The sequence below is a fragment of the Vitis riparia genome, chromosome 17 (assembly GCF_004353265.1).
Source record: "Vitis riparia cultivar Riparia Gloire de Montpellier isolate 1030 chromosome 17, EGFV_Vit.rip_1.0, whole genome shotgun sequence".
Taxonomy (NCBI): Eukaryota; Viridiplantae; Streptophyta; class Magnoliopsida; order Vitales; family Vitaceae; genus Vitis; species Vitis riparia.
In genome coordinates this window covers 7,445,339-7,465,923 of record NC_048447.1, presented here as the reverse complement: position 1 = coordinate 7,465,923, position 20,585 = coordinate 7,445,339, and the positions used below count along the sequence as shown (strand labels likewise).

The window sequence follows — 20,585 nt, the reverse complement described above, 5'->3', positions numbered from 1 at the left end:
GCACGTGCAGGGCTCGGATGGCAGAAACAGGTATGAAGGGTGGCTAGTCGGCGTCAGGCGAGGCTGGAGGAGGAAGCGCGTCGCCGGAAAGTGGCTCACGCGCCGACGTGTGAGATGCAGTCGCCGGTCGAAAAAACGCGCGTGGCCGACGCGTGGGTGGTTTTCTGGTTCCGGTGCTTTGGGAAAAATTGGAGATCTCCTCCAGGCGCTCCTTGCGGTGTCGGAAAAAGACGTCGCCGGAAAAGTTGCCAGCAGTGAATGTTTTCTGACGACGATTCGACCGACCGGAAAGCTTTGGGGTCTGGGGAAGGTGATCGGAATGAAACACGGTCACAGGAAGGTTTCCCGGAATTAATGACACGGGGAAACTGGAAAAAATTAAGTTTTCTCCTTTGGCTCTGATACTATGTTAAGAGAGAGAGAAAAGAAAACCTTGATTCTCATTCATGTGGTGTCTACTTACAATTGAGAAAATATATATATACAAGGCTAGGAGTCCTAACTACCATATATGTGACCTATATTAAAAAAAAGAAAGATTGTACACTATAAATTCATTATATTCAACATATATATACATATATGTATGTATGTATGTATGTATGTATAGGGTTAAACCTTTTATAAAGTGAGGACTTGGTTAGCTACCAATTAATCCTTTAGATGGACAGGGAATGAAGAGATTGGGATGATGAAATAAAGGAGTTGTTTTTTATTTATTTATTTATCAGAAACGAAGAAATACGTAATAATAGTAGTAAATATGCAAAAGAAGCCTCTATAGTAGTAAGAAAAGGATGAGAGGTCCTTCCTTCAAAACACAGAATCTGATCAAAGAAGAATGCACCCTTCTATAGAAAACAATATACAAAGAAATCCCCAACTATCTCAAACTTTTGAATCACAAACTACAGTCTAATTGAGTTGTAAAACACTAAGAGGAACTCCTCTAAAAGCTGCAGTGCAAGAGGCCTAAAGAGAGGAATAGAAGAGAAGTAAATCCCATAACATTCCTTCCGATCTTCCTTATCCTAAAAAATCTTAGCATTTTTCTCTTGCCACACAATCCGCAACAAAGTAAGGCAAGCGGTTCGCCAAAGTGTCTTGCCTCTAAGTGAATTCCCCAAACATCTAATCATCATGTCCTCAATACTCCTTGGTGGAACCCAATCCAACCCTACTAGATTGAAGAGTTTGTGCCAAAGCCTAATAGTTAAAGGGCAATGAAGAAAAAGGCGGTCAATCAATTCCCCATTTCCTTTGTATAGAATGCACCATTGAGGACAAAGGGATTTGTAAGGTCTTCTCAACTGCAGCTTGTCATTGGTGTTTACCTTCCCATGTACTACTAACCAAGCAAGGGCCTTAACCTTTGAAGGGGCTTTTGATTTCCATAGAAACTTGGCTAGAAAGAGCAAGACAGGATTTGAGAACTTTAACTAGGCCAAAAAAAAAAAAGATTTAATAGTAAACAAGTCTAATGACGACAAAGACCAAACTCTTGAATTTGCCATAGAAGGAGAAAAATGCACTGAACTAAGGGAGGACATGAGTTTCTGAAGGTGTTCAATTTTTATATCAGTGAGATTACAACGAAAATTAAAATTCCAAGAAAGTGGATAGGAATTACCAAGGACAATTGAGACGGTGAGGTTTTCATAGAAATAACTCTACAAAGAACAAGGAGTTGAAAACATAAAGGTTGAGTACCCCACCATAGATCTTCTCAAAAAGGGATTCTCTCCCCATTCCTCACTACTAGACAGATATATGGGGAGAAATCTTGGAAAACTTGAGCAATAGCCTTCTAAGGACATTTGTGTGACCATCTAACCACCATGTTGGCATCCCATCCATTAGGATGTGTCCCATAAATACTTGCAATAACCTTATGCCAAAGACCACTTATTTCCCTAGGGAACCTTCAAAGCCATTTCCCTAAGAGAGCAACATTTCTCAAGGAAGTCTTCCCAAAACCTAAACCTCCCAGCTCATTTGGCTTACAAACAACATCCCACCTAATAAGATGATCTTTTTTCCTTTCCCCCGCCCCAGACTAAAGGAAATCCCTTTGCAGCTTCTCTATCTTTGAGGCTATTGATATTGGGATTTTGAAAAAAGAGAGGAAGTAGCTTGGGATGTGAGACAGACTTGATTGAATTAAAGTAATCCTCTCCCCTAAAGACAAAAAAGCCTTTTTCCACCCATCCAACCTTCTTGATATTCTCTCAACCATTGGATCCTAAAAGCCTATTGACTTTGGGTTCCTTCCTAATGGAAGACCTAGATAAGACAAATGCCACTTTGACACTCTGCAATCAAGGATCAAAGCCAAACTAGACAACCACTCTTGGCTTGTATTAATACCTGATAGGGTGCTTTTTTTAAAATTGATTTTCAATTCTGATACTTGCTTGAAAACCAAAAGGATTAGCTTGAGGTTTTGAAGATGTTCTAGAGAGGCTTTAGAGAAAAAAATGGTGTCATCTTCAAACTGTAGTAAAGACACTTTAGTTCCATCCCTACCCACAGTGAAACCCTCAATTAACCTAGTTTCCTTTGCTCTGATCATCATCCTACTTAGAACATTTGCTACTAAGGTAAAAAGAAAAGGAAGAAAGGAGGTCTCCTTGTCTCAAACCTCTAGTAGCCTTAACCCAACCCTTTGCATTTCTGTTAACTAGGATTGCAAAACTTGTTGAAGACAAACATCCTCTCATCCAAGATCTCCATTTTGGGCTAAACCCCTTCCTTTCTAGCACATGGTCCAAAAAGCCCCAATCCACATGATCATAGGCCTTCTCAAAATCGATTTTGAAGACCACCCCTTCCTCTCCTGAACTCTTTTTCTCATCCACCACTTCATTGGCTATCAACACAACATCCAAAATTTGTCTCCCTTCAACAAAGGTTTCTTTGAGAGCTAAAGATTGTTTCATGGACGACTCGGCGTAAACGCCATGATAAGACCTTGGCAATTATCTTATATAAGCTTGTAATTTGGCTAATAGGTCTAAAATCTGATATTTTAAAGGTTTGACTTTTCTTGGGCACAAGAGCAATGAAAGTAGCATTTGTACTTTGATTTATTATCCCATTAGTGTGGAACTCTAGAAACACCCTCATAAGGTCCTCTTTGATTACATCCTAACACTCTTGATACACTGCAATAGTAAACCCATCGGGACTAGGGGCCTTTTTCTTATTCAGTTGGAAAACTGTAAAGCGTACCTCCTCCTCAAAAAAGGGTTTGTCTAGCCAAGATGTACTCTCTCTAGAAATAGGGACCCAATCTAAACCTTCAACCCTCCAAGAAGCACCTGCGGATTTGGAGTAGAGCTTCCTAAAGAAATTTACAATCTCCCCTGAAATAATTTCAATGTTGCTTAGAGTCACTCCCTACTCAGAAACCAAAGACTTAATGAACTTCTTGTTTCGCCTTCCATTGGCCGCTCTATGAAAGAACTTAGAGTTGCAATCCTCTTCTTTTATCCACTTGATCCTAGATTTTTGCCTCCAGTAAACCTCTTCCTTTAACAACAATTCCTCTAGCTCCTTTCTTTTTAAAGTCCTTTCTGATAACAAATCATGATTCAAGTTCCCTTATTGTTCAAAAAGATCAATTCTACCTAAGTTTGAAATAATGGAATTTTTCCTCTCTTGAATCTCCAAAGGCCACTTTATTCCAATCTTTTAACTTTGATTTAACAAACTTTACTTTCCTCATGAACTTATGACCTTCCCAACCTTCAACTGAACACTCTTGCCACCAAGCACTAAAATTTTCCTTAAACTCAAGATGGAGCAACCGCATATTCTCAAACCTGAAAGGAGTTGGGCCCCACTTTAAAGGATTAGTTCCAAACAAATTGGGTTGTGATCTGAGGTCCATCTAGGAAGCGCCTCTTGAAGACTTTGAGAGAAAAAAATGGTCCCACTCAGATGAGAACAAGAATCTATCCAGCCTCTTGCAAATAGGAACATCTTGCATGTTTGACTAAGTAAAAGCCGCGTTCCTAACGGGGATCAAACAAACCACTCTCCCTTATAAACTCGTCAAAACACCTCATGTTCAATGTTAACCTAGAAGCACCTAATTTCTCAAAGATCCTCCCTCCTACACACCATATTGGGAAGGTTAGACCATATAGGTCTTGTAGTTCCATCCAGAAATCCCTCCTCCACAAAGGCTTATTTGGACCATACACTGAAGTTAACATAAAGGAACTTTCTTCACCAGAATTCAACTTCATAGCTATAGAGAAAGACCCTAACACCATCTTTGTAAACTTGAACTTGAACTTATTTGAATCTTGCAGGATCACAATACCCCCCGAAGCCCCACAAGCAAGAAGAAAAACCCACTCTTTGGTTCTTCCTTTCCAAACACTACCCACAAGCCTCCTATCCTAAATTTCTCTCTTTGTTTCCTAAAACATCACAATATCTGGATTTTGAGAACTTAAAAACTTTCTGACAATCCTCATTTTCTTTTTGGAGCCCAACCCTCTTGTATTCCAACTAATGATCTTCATGTAAACAGAAAAGGGCCTAGCAAAAACCACAACAGACCTAAGCCTCCCCCTGGATTCCACAAACAGTCTTTCTCTTCCTTCTGAAATAGACCTTGTCTGTAGAAAGAGTACTCTTACTCTCCACCACCACACATTCTTCACTTTCTTTGACAATTCTAATCCTCAAACTCTCCAACACCGATTGAACCTTTACCATCTTCTGGGCGTGAGACCCTCAATTTGAAAGCCTTCCAATGGGATAGTGGGAGGTTCTAGAGCTGGGGAGTTGTTGGCCATTGTAATGGTTGAACTTATATCTAATTAATTTTACAACATTGAAAAATAAAGGAAGAAAGACCACTATTATTTTTATTATGTTTATCATGTTTATGTTGATTATTGATTCCCCTTAATGTGATACAACTTGATTGGTTAGCGGCGTGCAACTCCATTGGGTTGGCCTAACTTATAGCAGTTGTCTGTATCTACTTTGTATTTTCTCGCATTTGTTTCATTGTAGTTTTGTTTTTCTTTGGTGGGAGGATTCCTCATCCTTCTCTTGTACTTTCCTTTTTATCAATATATGCCTTTGTCGTTTCTAATCAAAAAAAAAAAATGTTTATGTTGATTATTATTATTATTATTATTATTATTATTATTATTATTATTATGTTTATGCTTAATTTTATTGTGTTTATTATTATTGTTTTTGTTGTTATTATTATTATTATGTTTATATTTATATTTGTTATGTTCAGTAGAAATAGGCCCAAAAGGAAGGAAAGAAATATGAATCTACCATTTTAGAGGGTTCAGAAAGAATCTTTCAAAGAACGAAACATTTATTAGCTTCAAACTGAAATATTTGAAGTGAAGAAAGAAACCAAAGAATTAAAAAGTGTGATGGTGTCGTTGAAAGAAAAGGTTATATAACCTTGAGATAGGAGAGCCAAAAGAACCCTATGTAAAAAAAGATACATAAATCCCCATATTAGCATCTCCAATAAAATGTTTTATGATGGAATAAATCAGAGTATTTATTGTGCCTTCCTCAATTTGAGGATTTTGCTCTATTTGACCATTCATATCAGCCATAAGGGAACCAAATAAACATATGAATATTTGGGGAGGTGTGGAAGTATTTCATTAATTCTTCGCTTTGTTGTTTCCTTAAATGGGTGTTATTCTTTTTCTTCTTCTTATCACTAGTAATCGACTCTGTAAATTATTTCTTTTTCACACAGAGATGGCAGCAAGTTCTCACCAATTGTCGGTTTCTTTATTGATACCTGTCCCTCAGAGGTTTGAGCAATAATATTTTTCGATTCTGTTCTAATTTACTATGCTATTCATTGCCTTGTATTTTGCATTGCTATGGAATTATGTAAAATTTTTTTTTCCTCTATCTCAATGTGGAATTTAAACAATTACTGATCACTGTCTTACACTCTTTCTTGTTGATGCAATCTGAGTGGTTAATGACTGAATGACATAGAGAACTGCTCAATCATGGGATGGGAAGTCACTCACCCCTCTAAAATGGGAGTATCTCTCATCATCCAAGCCTTGTTCTTAGTTTTTTGGGGTATTGCTCTTCCCATATTCCAGTGTAAACAAACATGAAAGAAAATTCTGTATAAGCATATTAAGTGAAATGAAAAAATAAAAATAAATATAAAACAATCACATAAAAAGGAAGAAAATAAATAATTTCAAACTTTCAAACTTAGAACTCTCCTTGCATCTCATAACTCCCTTAGGACTTGTTAATGACTAAATTCTCTAACTAGAGAACACTAAATACTAGATGAATTAGTTTGAAGACATCACGACTAGATAATTGAATACTCACTTGAAAATGTTTGTCAAATAGATGGTGCTTTGCATGAAACTTGGATAACCAAAGTGGATGGGAGAACACACGGATGTGGGTCTATTGAACTGGATCTTACTAGTAATGTTTTGATTTATTTGGCAATGTTCTAGTATGTGACATTTGAATTAATGTCTTTGTTATTACATGATAGACATAGGTAAGTAGTGGATAATCTTTTTTTTTTTTTTCTTTGTCTCATCGACACAACCATGATCATTTTGTCTTCAAATAAATATCTAAATTGTTAGGAGGCCCACATGATTTTTTGTTCTTTGATGGAAAATAATATATATATACATATTTTTTATTTATAATTTTTATCAAGACTTTTCCCCTTCCATCTATCTTGTGGTAGGGAATGGGGAGGGAATTTGATTCTAAGAAGATTTAAGGTGGGGAGATCAACCTTTGAGCTCACATTTTGCAAGCCTTTACAAAGTTATTTCAATGAGAAATATTACCATCTCTGGGGTCCTTGGAAATTCCTACTTGTTTTCTTGGAATCTTAATTTCTAACACAATCTCATTGATTTAGAAATTGAACTCCTCGATAGACTGATGTCTTCACTTAATTTAGTGCACTTGTCTTTTTCTACCATAGATTCAAGAGTTTGGTCCTTAATCTCCACTGGGTCATTTTCGATAAAAAAAATTTCATGGTCTTGTTCGAGCCCTCTAATCCAATTCCATTCCTTCCGACTACTTGTGTTTGGAATGCCCTATCAAAGGTCAAGGCCTTTGCATGGTTAGTGGTGCATAAAAAGGTTAATACCAATGATATGCTACAAGTGAGACGACCCTACAAATTTCTTAGTTCTCATTGGTGCATTTTATGCAAAGAAAGTGGATAAATTGATCATCTTTTTCTAATTGCCCAATAACATTGGGGCTTTGACATAAGCTCTTCAGTGTAGCTAATTTGGATTGGGTTCCACCAAGGAGTATTAGAGATTTGATGATTATTTCATTTAAAGGCTTGGGGAATTCAATTAGAGGCAAGACGCTTTGACATATTGCATGTATCATTGTATTGTGGGTGTGTAGTAAGAGAGAAAGGTTAGGATTTTTGAGGAAAAGTGTAGAATGGAAGGGATCTTATGGGATCTCATTCATTTCCACTCCTCTTTTTGGGTTTCTTGTACTGTCATCTTTAGAGAAATTCCCCTTAATGTTATTCTACTTAGTTGACTTTTGGTTTGTAATTAGAAAGGGGTAGATAACTTTTGAGAGAATTTGGTTTTGATTTTTGAGAGATTTTGTACATGCTTTTATCAGTATTTCTCCTTGTACAATGAAGGGTATACTCTTACTTTGATCAGGTTTTTTACCTTGTGGGAAGGACCTCTCATCCTTCTCTTCAACTTTATCATTATCAATATATATTTTGTTTCTGATATATAGATATTTTATCATTTCGTCAATACAACCATGATTTTATGTGTTGAAATGAGTATCTGGAAAATCAGGGGACTAAGACGATTGGTGGACAGATGTTCATGTGAATTTATTAATTCAACATCATTTGTTCAGTACAATCTGAAAACATTGTGAACTTGAGCACATACTCTAATTTAGATGTTATTTAATGGATATTTATACCAAAATGATTATCGACCAGTTAGGGGTGAGCAAAAAACTTGTAAGCAATGACTGCAGAAACCGAACCAAGTCAAATCAAGTTGTTTTTTCTCACTTTTCTCAAATTTTTTTTTTTAAATTTTTTTTCAACTTTTAAATATTATTAGGTTAATTTGAGGAAGTGTAAAATTTTAGTTTGGTTTACCAGGTTATTAACCTTTTTAAATTAATAAAAAAATTGAACCAACTATACACATTGTTTGTTTTGATTTGTTGTTTATTGTGCAAGCCTTTAAAGGTAGTTGACATTTAGTATTTTGTGATGAGATTTGCCTTGGACCTTGGTTTCCATTTGTTTATTAGATTGAGTCCAATTTGTATTATCACGTGATCTTGTGATGTTTTAGATTGGATTTTATGAATATTTATGAATTTCTATGTAAAAGATTTGTATTATCATTTGAGCATGTGATATTTTAGTTTGGATTATTATGCGTGTAATGTCCTAAATTAGATTATCATACTTTTGGATTTTATATGATACAATTTATATTTAGTCAGTGTGAAAATGAGTTTTTGTCATGTTATTTTTCTGAAAAAATTATTGGCTCAATTTTGTTCCAAATGAAATGAACCATATTGAACCAAACTGAACTGATGGTAAATTGGGTTCATTTTGGTTGATGAATAAATCAGTTCTAATCAGTTCCAATTTAATTAGAACTTTGGTTCTCTGGTTGATTAAAAACTGTTCTAAACCAAACTACAGCCACCCTTGCAACAAGTATGCATATGGTATGTGTGTGTGCGTGGTTTTATGTATGTATGTATGTATGTAAATTTATAAACTAGGACCAAATTGATGATCACTATATATGTATAGTTGTATTTTATATGTGTTTATGTACTTGTTCAATGACATTCAAATCAAAGTATGTACTTAAATTCAAATACCAATTGTTTCCTAAAGTGTATTATACATACATATGTATTCATATTTTGTAGTATGTGAAAGAGTACAGAAATGATGATCACCATTTGCATATGTGTGCATGTTAGTACTTTCCAAAATGATAACCATGCCAGTTCAATGGAATATATGTAAGATAAGACATTATTATTTCACAGCACACTGTCATATTATCCATCTATGTTGAGATAATATATAGCTGATAGGCAGGCTCCTGCACTGTGTAAGCCATGAATATAGTATATGAAAATATTATTTCACAAACTTTGTAGAAGATGTATTGTCCCCGCAAAAAATGGCCAGATGGATATTACCTTTGAATACTTAGTTGAGTTGATAATTATGTGAATATTTATAGAAAATGTGAAAAAAAGGTTGTTTGTGCAATGATATCAGTATGTTTGAGAAAGACTAACATTCTCATGTGTGATGGCTGCAACAGGTAATTGTTCGTAAATGGGATCAACAAGATGAACGATTAGTGAAACTTTCAGAGGAAGAGGTTTGTGTTCATCTTAAATATGCATATTCTCTCTCTCTCTCTCTCTCTCCACCCCCCCCCCCCCCCCCCCCCCCCCCCCCCCCTTCTGATTTTGAAGCATATGCATGCTAGTCCAGAAAGAGAATCATGCCTGATGCATTTTGCATGCCATAGATTGGCATTTTTGCATTAATAGTGAGGACCTGTGCTTGATAAGATTGAGGGGGAAGGCTTCTGAAACTCAATTGTGAAGTGCTAGCCTGAATTCTTTTTTCCATTGGCAAGAAAAAAACTATGGCTGTTGACCTATTTTCCTTTGTAAGAAAGCTTGATTGTTTTCTCTATTTTCCAATGTTGTCAAAAGCAAAAGGCGATAGGACTCCTTTTAGCCTAAGGCGAAAGGCGAAAAACAAGGCGATAACCTAACTATAGTAAAGCGATAAAAAATATACATATATTTACTCATTCGATATTCAATCAATATAAGTATTGTCTTCAACAATCAACATTATTAATCTTTCATCACTCACAATGTCTTATAAAATTAACAAAATAGTAATAATTATTGAAAGTGTTAAATATTATATCTCATATTTTAAAAAACATCATATTGTTTAAAGATATTCATTCTATCTAAATGTATATTCTAATTTTTTAAACATCCAAAAAGCAAAATAAAAACCAAAATAAGAGATTGAACATTCTAGAGAAGCTTTAGACATCATCATCATAGTCATTATTGAAATTAAAACTGTCATTACTTCCATCAAGACTAGATTGATAACCCTCCATCTTATTATCTCTATGATTGATAATATAATATTTTATCTTTTACTTTGTTTAATCTAATGTTAGATTGAATGAAATTATAATCTAAGTATGTTTAATCTTAATTCATGGTCAAAGGCGACCGCCTCTATGCCTTGTACCATATCCCAAGGCAATAGCCTAGGCGTAGCCTCTTTGAAGTTGCCTTGCCTAGGTCTTCAAAAGGTGATTTTTATCTACCCTATCTGACCTAATGGCTTAGGTGACCCAGGTGATCGCCTTTGATAACACCGCTATTTTCCTTTTTTTTCTTTATAGAAAATGAAAGTTGTCCATGTAGAAAGGAAAGGGACAGATGTAGATAAATAGGAAGAGTTTTAGTTGTTGAAAATCAATAAGCAAACATGAAGAATGTATAAATACAACGTGGTGCTGATTTCTCAATCCTACTCTGGAATTGAGGAAAGTGCTTGAAATTTTTGAAGAAGTTGTCTATGGTCAATGCTTTTTCTTTTTGGTAATGAATCAAATCGAAATTAGCAATATTAGCACATGCTAAATGTTGAGAATCTCAATTAGATCATAGAAATTTTGATCTGGTTGTTACTTATTTTTTTAAGGATAATATGTTGTTTTTTAGGGATAAGTTGTTGCTATTTTTTAGGGATGAATTGTATATTTTAAATTTATTTTGTTCCTAGAAATTTGGGTCTACAGTTGTAGATTTAGTTTGATTTGTTGTAGCTTATCTATAAAAGGAAGCATGTTTCCCTTCCTTATTCAATTAATGTATGACATTTTTTTATCCTATTCTAGATGGTATCAGAGTTGACTTAATTGGTTATTCCCTTTCTTTTTCTTCTCATTCTTTCCAGTTTTGTTCTTCTTCCCTCTCCGTTTCTGTTGCTACTCCTTCCATTATTATTGGTTCCAATTCCTTAAAATTATCCACATCCAATTCTCATTCCCACTTTGTCTAGACAATCTGCCTTAATGGGAACAATTTTCTCAGATGGTCACAATTTTTTTGGATGTACATTAAGGGCCGAGACAAAATTGGTTATTTGACTAGTGACACGCCCTAGCTATGCCACTTGGGATGTAGAAAACTCCATGATCATGGCATGATTGGTAATTCCATGGCGGAGGAGATTAGCTCGAATTATATGTGTTATCCTGCTGCCAAAGCTCTTTAGGGCAACACTATTTAGATGCATTTGGACCTTGGAAATCAGTCCCAAATCTGTGAGTTACAACTCAAACTAGGAGCTATTCGATTACCAAATATTTTAATGTGCTTAGGAGTTTATGGTAGGATCTTGACTTATTCAATGACTATATGAGTGGAAAAATTCGGATGATTGTAACTATTTTAAGAAGATGGTAGAAAGTTCATGGATATTCAAATTTTTAGTTGGGCTTAATGTTGAGTTTGATGAAGTTTGGGGTAGAATCATTGGTTGGAAACCTCTCACTTCTCTAGGTGAAGTGTTCTCTAAAGTGCGTTGTGAGGAAAGCCAGAGGAATGTTATGCTTGGGAAGAAGCTCTCTGGACCTATGGAAAACTTAGCCTTATTGGGCATTGCAGTAGCGACTTCTCACAATCCTAATAACCAGCATCGTCCAGATGACAAGCTAAGAGTTTGGTGTGATCATTGTAATAAATCACGCCACACTCGTGAAACCTGTTGGAAATTACATGGGAAGCCAACTTATTGGAAGCCCGTTGAATGGAAGACTAATAAGCAAGGTGACTAATTGTTTTCCTGCTAAAGCACATGCTACTAAGACACCCTCATTGAGCAAAGAACAATTAGACCAACTGCTACAGCTGTTGAAACCTGCTCCGCTGACTCCTGGTACTCCTATAGCATCTCTAGCTTAGTCAGGTAGCCTTTCGTGTGAATATTCTCCTTCATTATTTGCACCTTGGATTATTGATTCAGGTGCCTCTAACCACATGACTAATTTATCTCATTTGTTTCTCTTATACACCTTGTTTTGGAAATAAAAAAGTACATATTGCAGATCGAAGCTTATATTCTATTGCTGGGCGACGATTTATTCATTTGTCTGATAAGATTGTTTTACAATCTTTTTTACATGTCCCAAAACTCTCTTGTAATCTATTATCCGTAAGTCGTTTATTTAAGGATTCTAATTGTTGTGTTGTTTGTTGTACCTCTCTTTGTGAATTCTAGGATTTGAACTCGGGGATGATGATTGATAGTGCTAGATTAATCGACAATCTCTACTATTTTGATGACAATTGGTTTGAGAATAAACAAGCTTAGGGTTTTATTGGTAGTATTTGTTCAATCCTTGTGCATGGTCAAATAATGCTATGGCATAACAGATTAGGACTCCTAATTTTTTCTACTTAAAACATTTGTTTCTAGGTTTATTTAAAGGATTGGATTGTACTTCTTTTGATTGTGAAACTTTTTTTTGGCCAAAAGCCATCGCAATTCTTATAAAATAAAATCGGATTGTGCCTCAAAGCCTTTTTATTTGATGCATAGTGATGTTTGGGTCTTCTAGGATTACTACTTTAACTGGGAAAAAATGGTTTGTGACATTTATTGATGATCACACAAGCCTATGTTGACTTTATCTAATGAACTCTAAATTTAAGGTTGCAAAACTCTTTCAGGATTTTTATTCTATGGTTGAAAACCAATTTCAAACCAAAATAAGTATTCTTCGGAGTGACAATGGAACAAAATTTTATAATGATTGTTTAGGTGATTTTTTGCTAGAAAAAGGTATTTTACATCAATCAACTTATAGGGACATTCCTCAACAAAATGGAATCGCAGAACGTAAAAACAAACATTTACTTGAAGTAGGTAGAACTCTTATGTTTCATATGAATGTTCCTACACACCTTTGGGGGGATGCAATTTTAACATGTTGTTATTTGATTAATAGAATGCCTACAAGGGTTCTACATTATGCAACACCTTTACAAACTCTTAAGAATACTTTTCCAAACACATGCCTCACTTAAGATTTACCTTTAAAAAATTTTTGTTGTGCAGTGTTCGTCCATGTGCCAAATCGTCTCCAATCCAAATTTGATCCAAGAACCGACAAATGTATTTTTCTAGGTTATGCTCTTAATAAAAAAGGGTATAAGTGTTTTAATCCTTCCACTAGGAAAATTCATGTTAGTATGGATGTCAACTTTATTGAAAATATTCCTTTTTTATAACAAAACTACTCTTCAGGGGGAGAGTTATAATGAAGATCAGTTTGGTAACAAGAACAACCAAAACCTAGTATTTTTCTTCTTGAAATAAAAAAAATAAATAAATGTTTTAATTAGTGAAAAGGGAGGAAATACTAACTTTTCAATGCCAAATAAAATTGCATCACAAACAGGGGGAGAAACTTTACAACCTATGTCCACTGAGCTCCGTGTTTATACTAGACACAGGTTTAATTCTAATACTAAGAATAATCAAGTCAATCTTGAGCATGGTCAATCATCAGCTCCTAGTTCTCAAAATTCGGGTAATCTTCCTATGGACTCCACTCCTTTACCTCTTTATGATCTTGATATCCCTATTGCAATCCGAAAAGGAGTTAGGAATTGTACCAAATATCCCATTGCCAAATATTTGTCTTATCAAAGACTCTCAGAAAAATATAGAGCTTCCACTTCAAATATTTCTCACTTATTCATTCCTAGAACTATACAGGAAGCACTAGGACACTCAGAATGGAGGTTAGTAGATCAAGAAGAAATGAATGCTCTTTTGAAAAAATAGAACATGGGAAATTGTTGATTTACCTAAGGAGAAGAAGACAGTGGAATGCAAGTGGGTTTTTACAGTCAAGTGTATAAGCCCGATGGTAGCATTGAAAGATACAAAGCAAGGTTAGTAGTCAAAGGTTTCACACAAATCTATGGAATTGACTACCAAGAGACCTTTGCACCTGTTGCAAAGATCAATTCCATTTAGATTTTACTTTCTCTTGCAATACATCTTAATTAACCTTTACACCAATTAGATGTGAAGAACGCTTTCTTAAATGGTGATTTAAAGGAAGAAGTGTTTATGAATTTACCATCGGGTTTTGAAAAAAAGCTAGGAAAAGAAAAGGTTTGCAGATTAAAGAAGTCCTTGTATTGTTTTAAGCTGTTTCCTGGGGCTTGCTTTGAGAGGTTTGGAAAGGTAATTAAGCTTCAAGAATATATATATATATATATATATATATATATATATTTATCAATAAGCAAAAGAATTGTATTACAAAGAGGCGCTAAAATAGCGACCCATAGAATTGCAGTAAAGAGACACTCACCCTCTTACAATTAGACCCAAAACAACAAGGAAAAACAAAAAACCTTCTCCCTCATCGCAAACCCACTCAATCTACAAAATCTATTAAGGTCGAAGGACAATCTTTTATCCACAATTTGGTCTCCAACCAAAGTAAATACACACAAGAAGCTTTCAGCCTTTGGATGGACAACACGCTATCTTCAAAAGCAATTTTATTCCTTACCTTCCAAATGACCCAAAACAAGCATAACGGTCCCACTTGCCACACCGCCTTCCTCTTCTTACCCACAAAAGAGTCTCTCCACCCTAAAAGGGTTTCCTTTAACGAAAAAGGAAACACCCAAAACACTCCAAATAAAGAAAGGAGCAACATCCACACTTCTCTTGTTTTTTCACAATGAAGAAGGAGGTGATCAATCGACTCCTCAAACATTTGGCACAGAAAGCATCTATTAGCTAAAACCCAACCCCTCTTTTGCAAACAGGCCAAGGTTAGAACTCTTCCCCACAAAGCCTCCCAAGCAAAGAAACTTAATTTGGGCTGCACACAAGAGTTCCATATAATCTTCGAAGGGAAAGAAACAATAGAAACTGGCTGCAAGGCCCTATACAAAGACTTTACCGAAAAAACCCCATCATTTGATTCCATCCACCTCACTCTATCCTCCTCATCCACACTAACCTTCTTCCCATCCAAGCAACAAAACAACCTTTCCATCTCTTTCAACTCTCAATCATTGAAAGGTTTATTGAAACAAGGACTCCAACTTCCCCCCCTTTCCCCCGCAGCTGTCCAAACTTCATTTACCCAAGCCTCTTTGGAAGTTGCTAGAGCAAATAAAGAGGGGAAAGCCTTGTAGAAAGGGGTGGTTCCACACTTGTCTTTCCAAAACCTCACCTTATTTCCATCACGCACCACAAAATCAAAAGAAAGGGTCACTAGATGTCCCAACTTGTTTATTGCTTTCCACAACCCGACTCCATAGGCCTCCCTAGCCTCACAAGAGCTCCGCCCTCCTCTTTCCTCCCCGCATTTCCTTCTAATCACTTGGTTTCAAAGGGCCTTTCTTTCAATTGCAAAGCGCCAAACCCACTTGCTAAGGAGATCCTTATTGAAAGTCCCAAGATTCTTAACCCCCAACCCTTCTTTTCTTTTTTCTACACAAACAATCAACCACCTTACTAAGTGTGGTTTTTGCTCAAGAGCCCCACCACCCCACAGAAAATCCCTTTGAATATGCTCCAATCTCATTTTAACCACCCTAGGCAACTGGAAAATAGACATGAAATAAATCGGCAAATTGGACAAGGTACTTTGAATTAAGGTAATCCCCCCCTTGAAATGTATTGACGATTCCACATAGCCAATCTCTTGCGGAATCTTTCTTCTATTCCATTCCAAGCGGCAACAAATTTAAAAGGAGCACCCAACGACATTCCTAAGTAGGTGGAGGGCAATCTTCCCACCTTATAACCGAACTCTTCAGCCAACTCTTCCACATTCTCAACTCTACCAACCGGTATCAACTCACTTTTTTCCAAATTCACTCTTAATCCTAAAATTGCCTCAAACCACATTAACAGGCAACACAAATACGTCAACTACTCCTCCTTCGCCTCAAAAAATCAACGCATCATCAACAACAGCAAATGAGAGACCTGGACCCCTTCACCCCTTCTTCCCTAAATCGAGAAAGGCGATCTTTAGCAGACAGCTGAAAGCCTTCATCACAATTACGAACAAGTAAGGCGAAAGGAGGTTTCCTTGCCTTAAACCTCGTGAGCTTTAAAAAAAACCAGTAGGGGTTTCATTCACCATAACAGAGAATCTAGCAGTAGATAAACACCACTTTATCCATCTACGCCACTTTTCTCCAACACCGTTAAAAGAAAAGACCAGTCCACATGATTGTAGGCTTTCTCAAGGATATATTCAAAGTTAAGCTGACCATACAATGTTTTATAAATACTCAAGAGAAGGAAAGATTGTTGTATTGATAGTTTATGTGAATGACATTATTCTAACTAGTGATAATAGTTTAGAACTTGAGAAATTGAAGAAAGCTTTAACTTATGAATTCGAGATAAAAGATTTGGGTCCCCTGAAATACTTTCTTGGTATGGAGTTTGCTAGATCCAAGAAAGGTATTTTCATTTCTCAAAGAAAATATATACTTGACTCAGTAAGTGAAACAAGTTTACTTGGATGTAAGGCTGCAGAAACTCCTTTAGAACCGAATTTGAAACTCCTACCCGCAAGTCCAATAGAGGTGATTGACAAAGAGAAATATCAACGCCTAGTTGGGAGACTTATTTATATCTCTCATACTCATCCCGATATTGCATTTGTGGTAAGTATGGTAAGTCAATTCATGCACTCGCCAAATTAGGGGCACTTTGATGTTGTGTACAAAATTTTAAGGTACTTAAAGGGGACTCCAGTAAAAGGACTTCTATATGAGAACCAAGGACATCTCCAAGTGGATATGTTTACTAATGCAGATTAGGCAGGAAGTGTAATTGATAGGAGATCAACTTCGGGGTGTTGTACTTTTGTTGGAGGCAATCTTATGACTTGGTGGAGTAAAAAGCAGAATGTTGTGGCTAGAAGTAGTGTTGAAGCTGAGTTTAGAGCTGTAGCCCATGGCATTTGTGAAGTTTTGTGGATTAAACAATTACTTGAAGAACTTAAGGCTGCTAGCCCTTTACCTATGAAGGTCTTTTGTGATAATAAAGTTGACATTGCCATTGCGCATAATCTAGTACTCCATGATAGAACTACACATGTCGAGGTTGATAAACATTTTATCAAGGAGAAACTAGAAAATGGATTGATTGTTATGCCCTATATACCTATGGTTGAACAAGTTGCAGATATACTCACTAAGGGATTGCCGAAGAAACAATTTGATGATTTAGTAAGCAACCTGGACATGAATGACATCTTCAAGCCAGCTGGAGGTGGAGTATTGAGAATCTCAATTAGATCAGAGAAATTCTGATCTGGTTGTTACTTATTTTTTAGGGATAATTTGTTGTTGTATTTTAGGGATAAGTTGTTGCTGTTTTTTAGGGATAAGTTGTATATTTTAAATTTATTTTGTTCCTAGAAATCTGGGTGTACAGCTGTAGATTTAGTTTGATTTGTTGTAGCTTATCTATAAAAGGAAGCATGTTTCCCTTCCTTATTCAATTAATATACGACATTTTTTTATCCTATTCTAGATAAATAAAACACCCCATGTTCTAGATTAGTTCATTACTTCTTTTAGTGGAAAGTCTCCGAGGACCTTTATCAAGTTGTTTGACCCATGTAATTAAGTATCAGCCTTCCAATCTCTAGAGGAGGACCCCTCAAAAGGTCTTTGGTAACAACTCCCAAAAGAAAACCAACCTCCAAGTCCTCTTAATTATGGCATGCAGATGTGGAAACTGTTATCAAAGAATTGGATATTTCTGTTCTCCAAATGAACCGCATTGAAGCAATCTTGGCATATTTCAGAACCAAGAACCTATAGAAACTCCAGAACTAGATGAAATCTGCATGGGAGTTGGCTAGTCAATACTGGCCAAATATGCAGTAGGTATAATCACAATGGTTTTACAACTGCTCTTATGGTGGGAAGCAGATGTTATAGCTATTCTGAATGATGTGGGCATTTCTGTTCCTCCAAATGAACCACATTGAGGAGGTCATGTCGTATAACTATAATATTGGAAACCAGGAACTTGAAAATCATTTTCCAATCGATATCCATTAAGATGCAGGAGGCATGATCACAACTAGCCGCTATGATGAATGATCACTTGTAGATTTCCTCCTTCATGAAATCTTTTTGTTGTTTTGACCTTCTAATGAGGTATCATCCATTTAATGTCTTGAATGTATAGTATAGTGGCTTTGGAAGTCTATATTGTCTTGGAGGAAGGGAATGAATATTGATAATTTCCACTTTGAGTAGAGCAGGTAGCTTTCTAAAAAACAAAAAGAAAAAAGAAAAAAAAAAGCTTAATGAGATATATGGTCATTCAGCTGCCTCTGGAATGTGGAGTTCTAGAAGCTCTAAAAAATGACTTGCAGTAGAAATGGTCAATAAATGTGGAACATTAAAGAAACATAAATACTTATTTTAGAATTTCAAGAAGGCCAACAGCATTCAAGAAAGTTGTCTTGCGAGGGGAGTAGAGATTGGGGGTGTGAGTTGATCTGGAAGAAGGTGATCTAATTGGAGATACTGAAACATGAAAGGGTTTTCCTTGCTGCTTGTTCACCTGAAATTTGACTCTGTCACCTGAATGAATCTAAGCTAATGTTTGGAAACAGAGATGTTCATACATGATTAATTGTTTCCAGGAAGCTTGGTGAGTCTCCCTATGTGTTGGCTTTGAATCTTAAAAATGAAGTTGATCCATATTTTCTTTTGAATTGCCTTGTGTAACAAGCAATTAGGATTCTTTAGGAATCTCACACAACTTCAAGGTAGAGCAAGGTTCCTAAACGCCACATTACCAAAACCTAGACTGCCTAAAACTTAAAGCCACTGCATAGTTTCCCAATCGGTCAGACAATTCATTGTGCGGTTGCCACATTATAGATAGTAACTGAAAATTGTAATTGCATTTAAGATTAGCATACAGAGCACGTCCAATGATAAGATGTTTGCCATAACCTCAGGAGAATTATTACCAAGCTATTGGGTCTGAAATTTAGGTCCAAGCTGACTAATTTTTGCTGAATAAATGATAGAAAGGTTTAGTTAGTCATCAAAGGAATGAAAATTAGCAAATACCTAATCAGTTTTTCTTCATCCTGAATGGCAGTATTTGACATAAACTCTTTTCTCATTGCCACTAATAATTCAATGGAAGAATTTATTATTTTCATCTCCTTCCTTTATCCACTCAAATATTCTTGCTGCCACTGGTAGCAGGTTGTCTTCAGGTTAAGACCTAGTAAAAGATGCATTCCAGATATCCACTGAGTTTGTAATCTTAAATGAGAAATTTGAAATCTCCTCTGGCTAATCAAATAGTTGATATGTTGAGCAAGCAAGGTGCCTCCTTATTTGTCATCCATTCCCTTTTTCTTATTGTATATGGCATTGAGTGGTTGGCAACTATTTGCCTATCATCCAAGATGTATCACCATTCTTGTGTATGTGGGGCAGCTATTGAACTTGTTAGGTATCAGCCAATTTCCCAACTGGCAGCTGTAGTTGGCTTTCAGCAATTTATATGGTTTCACAAGGTTTAAATGCACTTTTAGTAAATTTCAATCTGTTACATATTAGTAATAACAAAAATTTAAACCCTCCAAACTTTCTAGTATCACCAAATGTTGAAATTTGGCATTCAAAGTTAGGATTTTAATTTAGGAAAGTATTTTAGGAATAAAAAAGGAGAGATCATTTAGGATATTTCCTTAGGATTCAGTTTCCTATTTTTAGGAGAGAATCAAGCTAGATTGATATTTTCTTATTCAGTCATTTGTGTATATATATGTGTATGGTGTGTACCGAATAAATTAATAAAGGAATTCAGAAATTCTTCATGGTATCAGAGCCAGTTTTCTGAAACCCTAATCCCTTCTGACCGCCTCTTATTCAGGCCATCATTCATTCCGGCCAAGTCTCTCTGGCCATCTCTCATTCCGGCCATTAGTCCCTGTTCTCAGAGCCAAGGGAGAAAACCTAATTCTTTCCAGTTTCCCCGTGTCATCAATTCCGGGAAAATACTTTCCGGTCGGTCGAATCGTTGTCAGAAAACATTCGCCGCCGGCAACTTTTCCGGCGAACTTTCCCGGCGACGTCTTTTTCCCACACCGCAAGGAGCGCCTGGAGGAGATCTCCAATTTTTCCGAAAGCATCGGAGCCAGAAAACCACCCACGCGCCGGCCACACCCGTTTTTCCGACCCGCGACTGCATCTCACGCACCGGCGCGTGAGGGCGCGTGAGCCACTTTCCAGCGACGCGCTTCCTCTTCCAGCCTCGCCTGACGCCGACTAGCCACCCTTCATACCTGTTTCTGCCATCCGAGCCCTGCACGTGCCTCTTTTAGGGTTCTTTTGCCTCCGCGGGCCCTCCGAACAGTTTTTCCGGCGTCCTC

General features: G+C 36.4%; 1 protein-coding gene across 1 annotated transcript in view; it reads left to right on the top strand.

Moving 5' to 3' along the window:
• The window catches only part of LOC117905218 (protein AAR2 homolog), an 81,107-nt gene that overhangs the window by 20,901 nt on the left and 39,621 nt on the right, over window positions 1–20,585 (top strand). Inside the window, exons 3-4 of the mRNA XM_034818167.1 lie at window positions 5,759–5,816; window positions 9,381–9,440. Of these exons, the coding sequence (XP_034674058.1) occupies window positions 5,759–5,816; window positions 9,381–9,440 (118 nt within the window). The remainder of the gene's footprint in view (window positions 1–5,758; window positions 5,817–9,380; window positions 9,441–20,585) is intronic.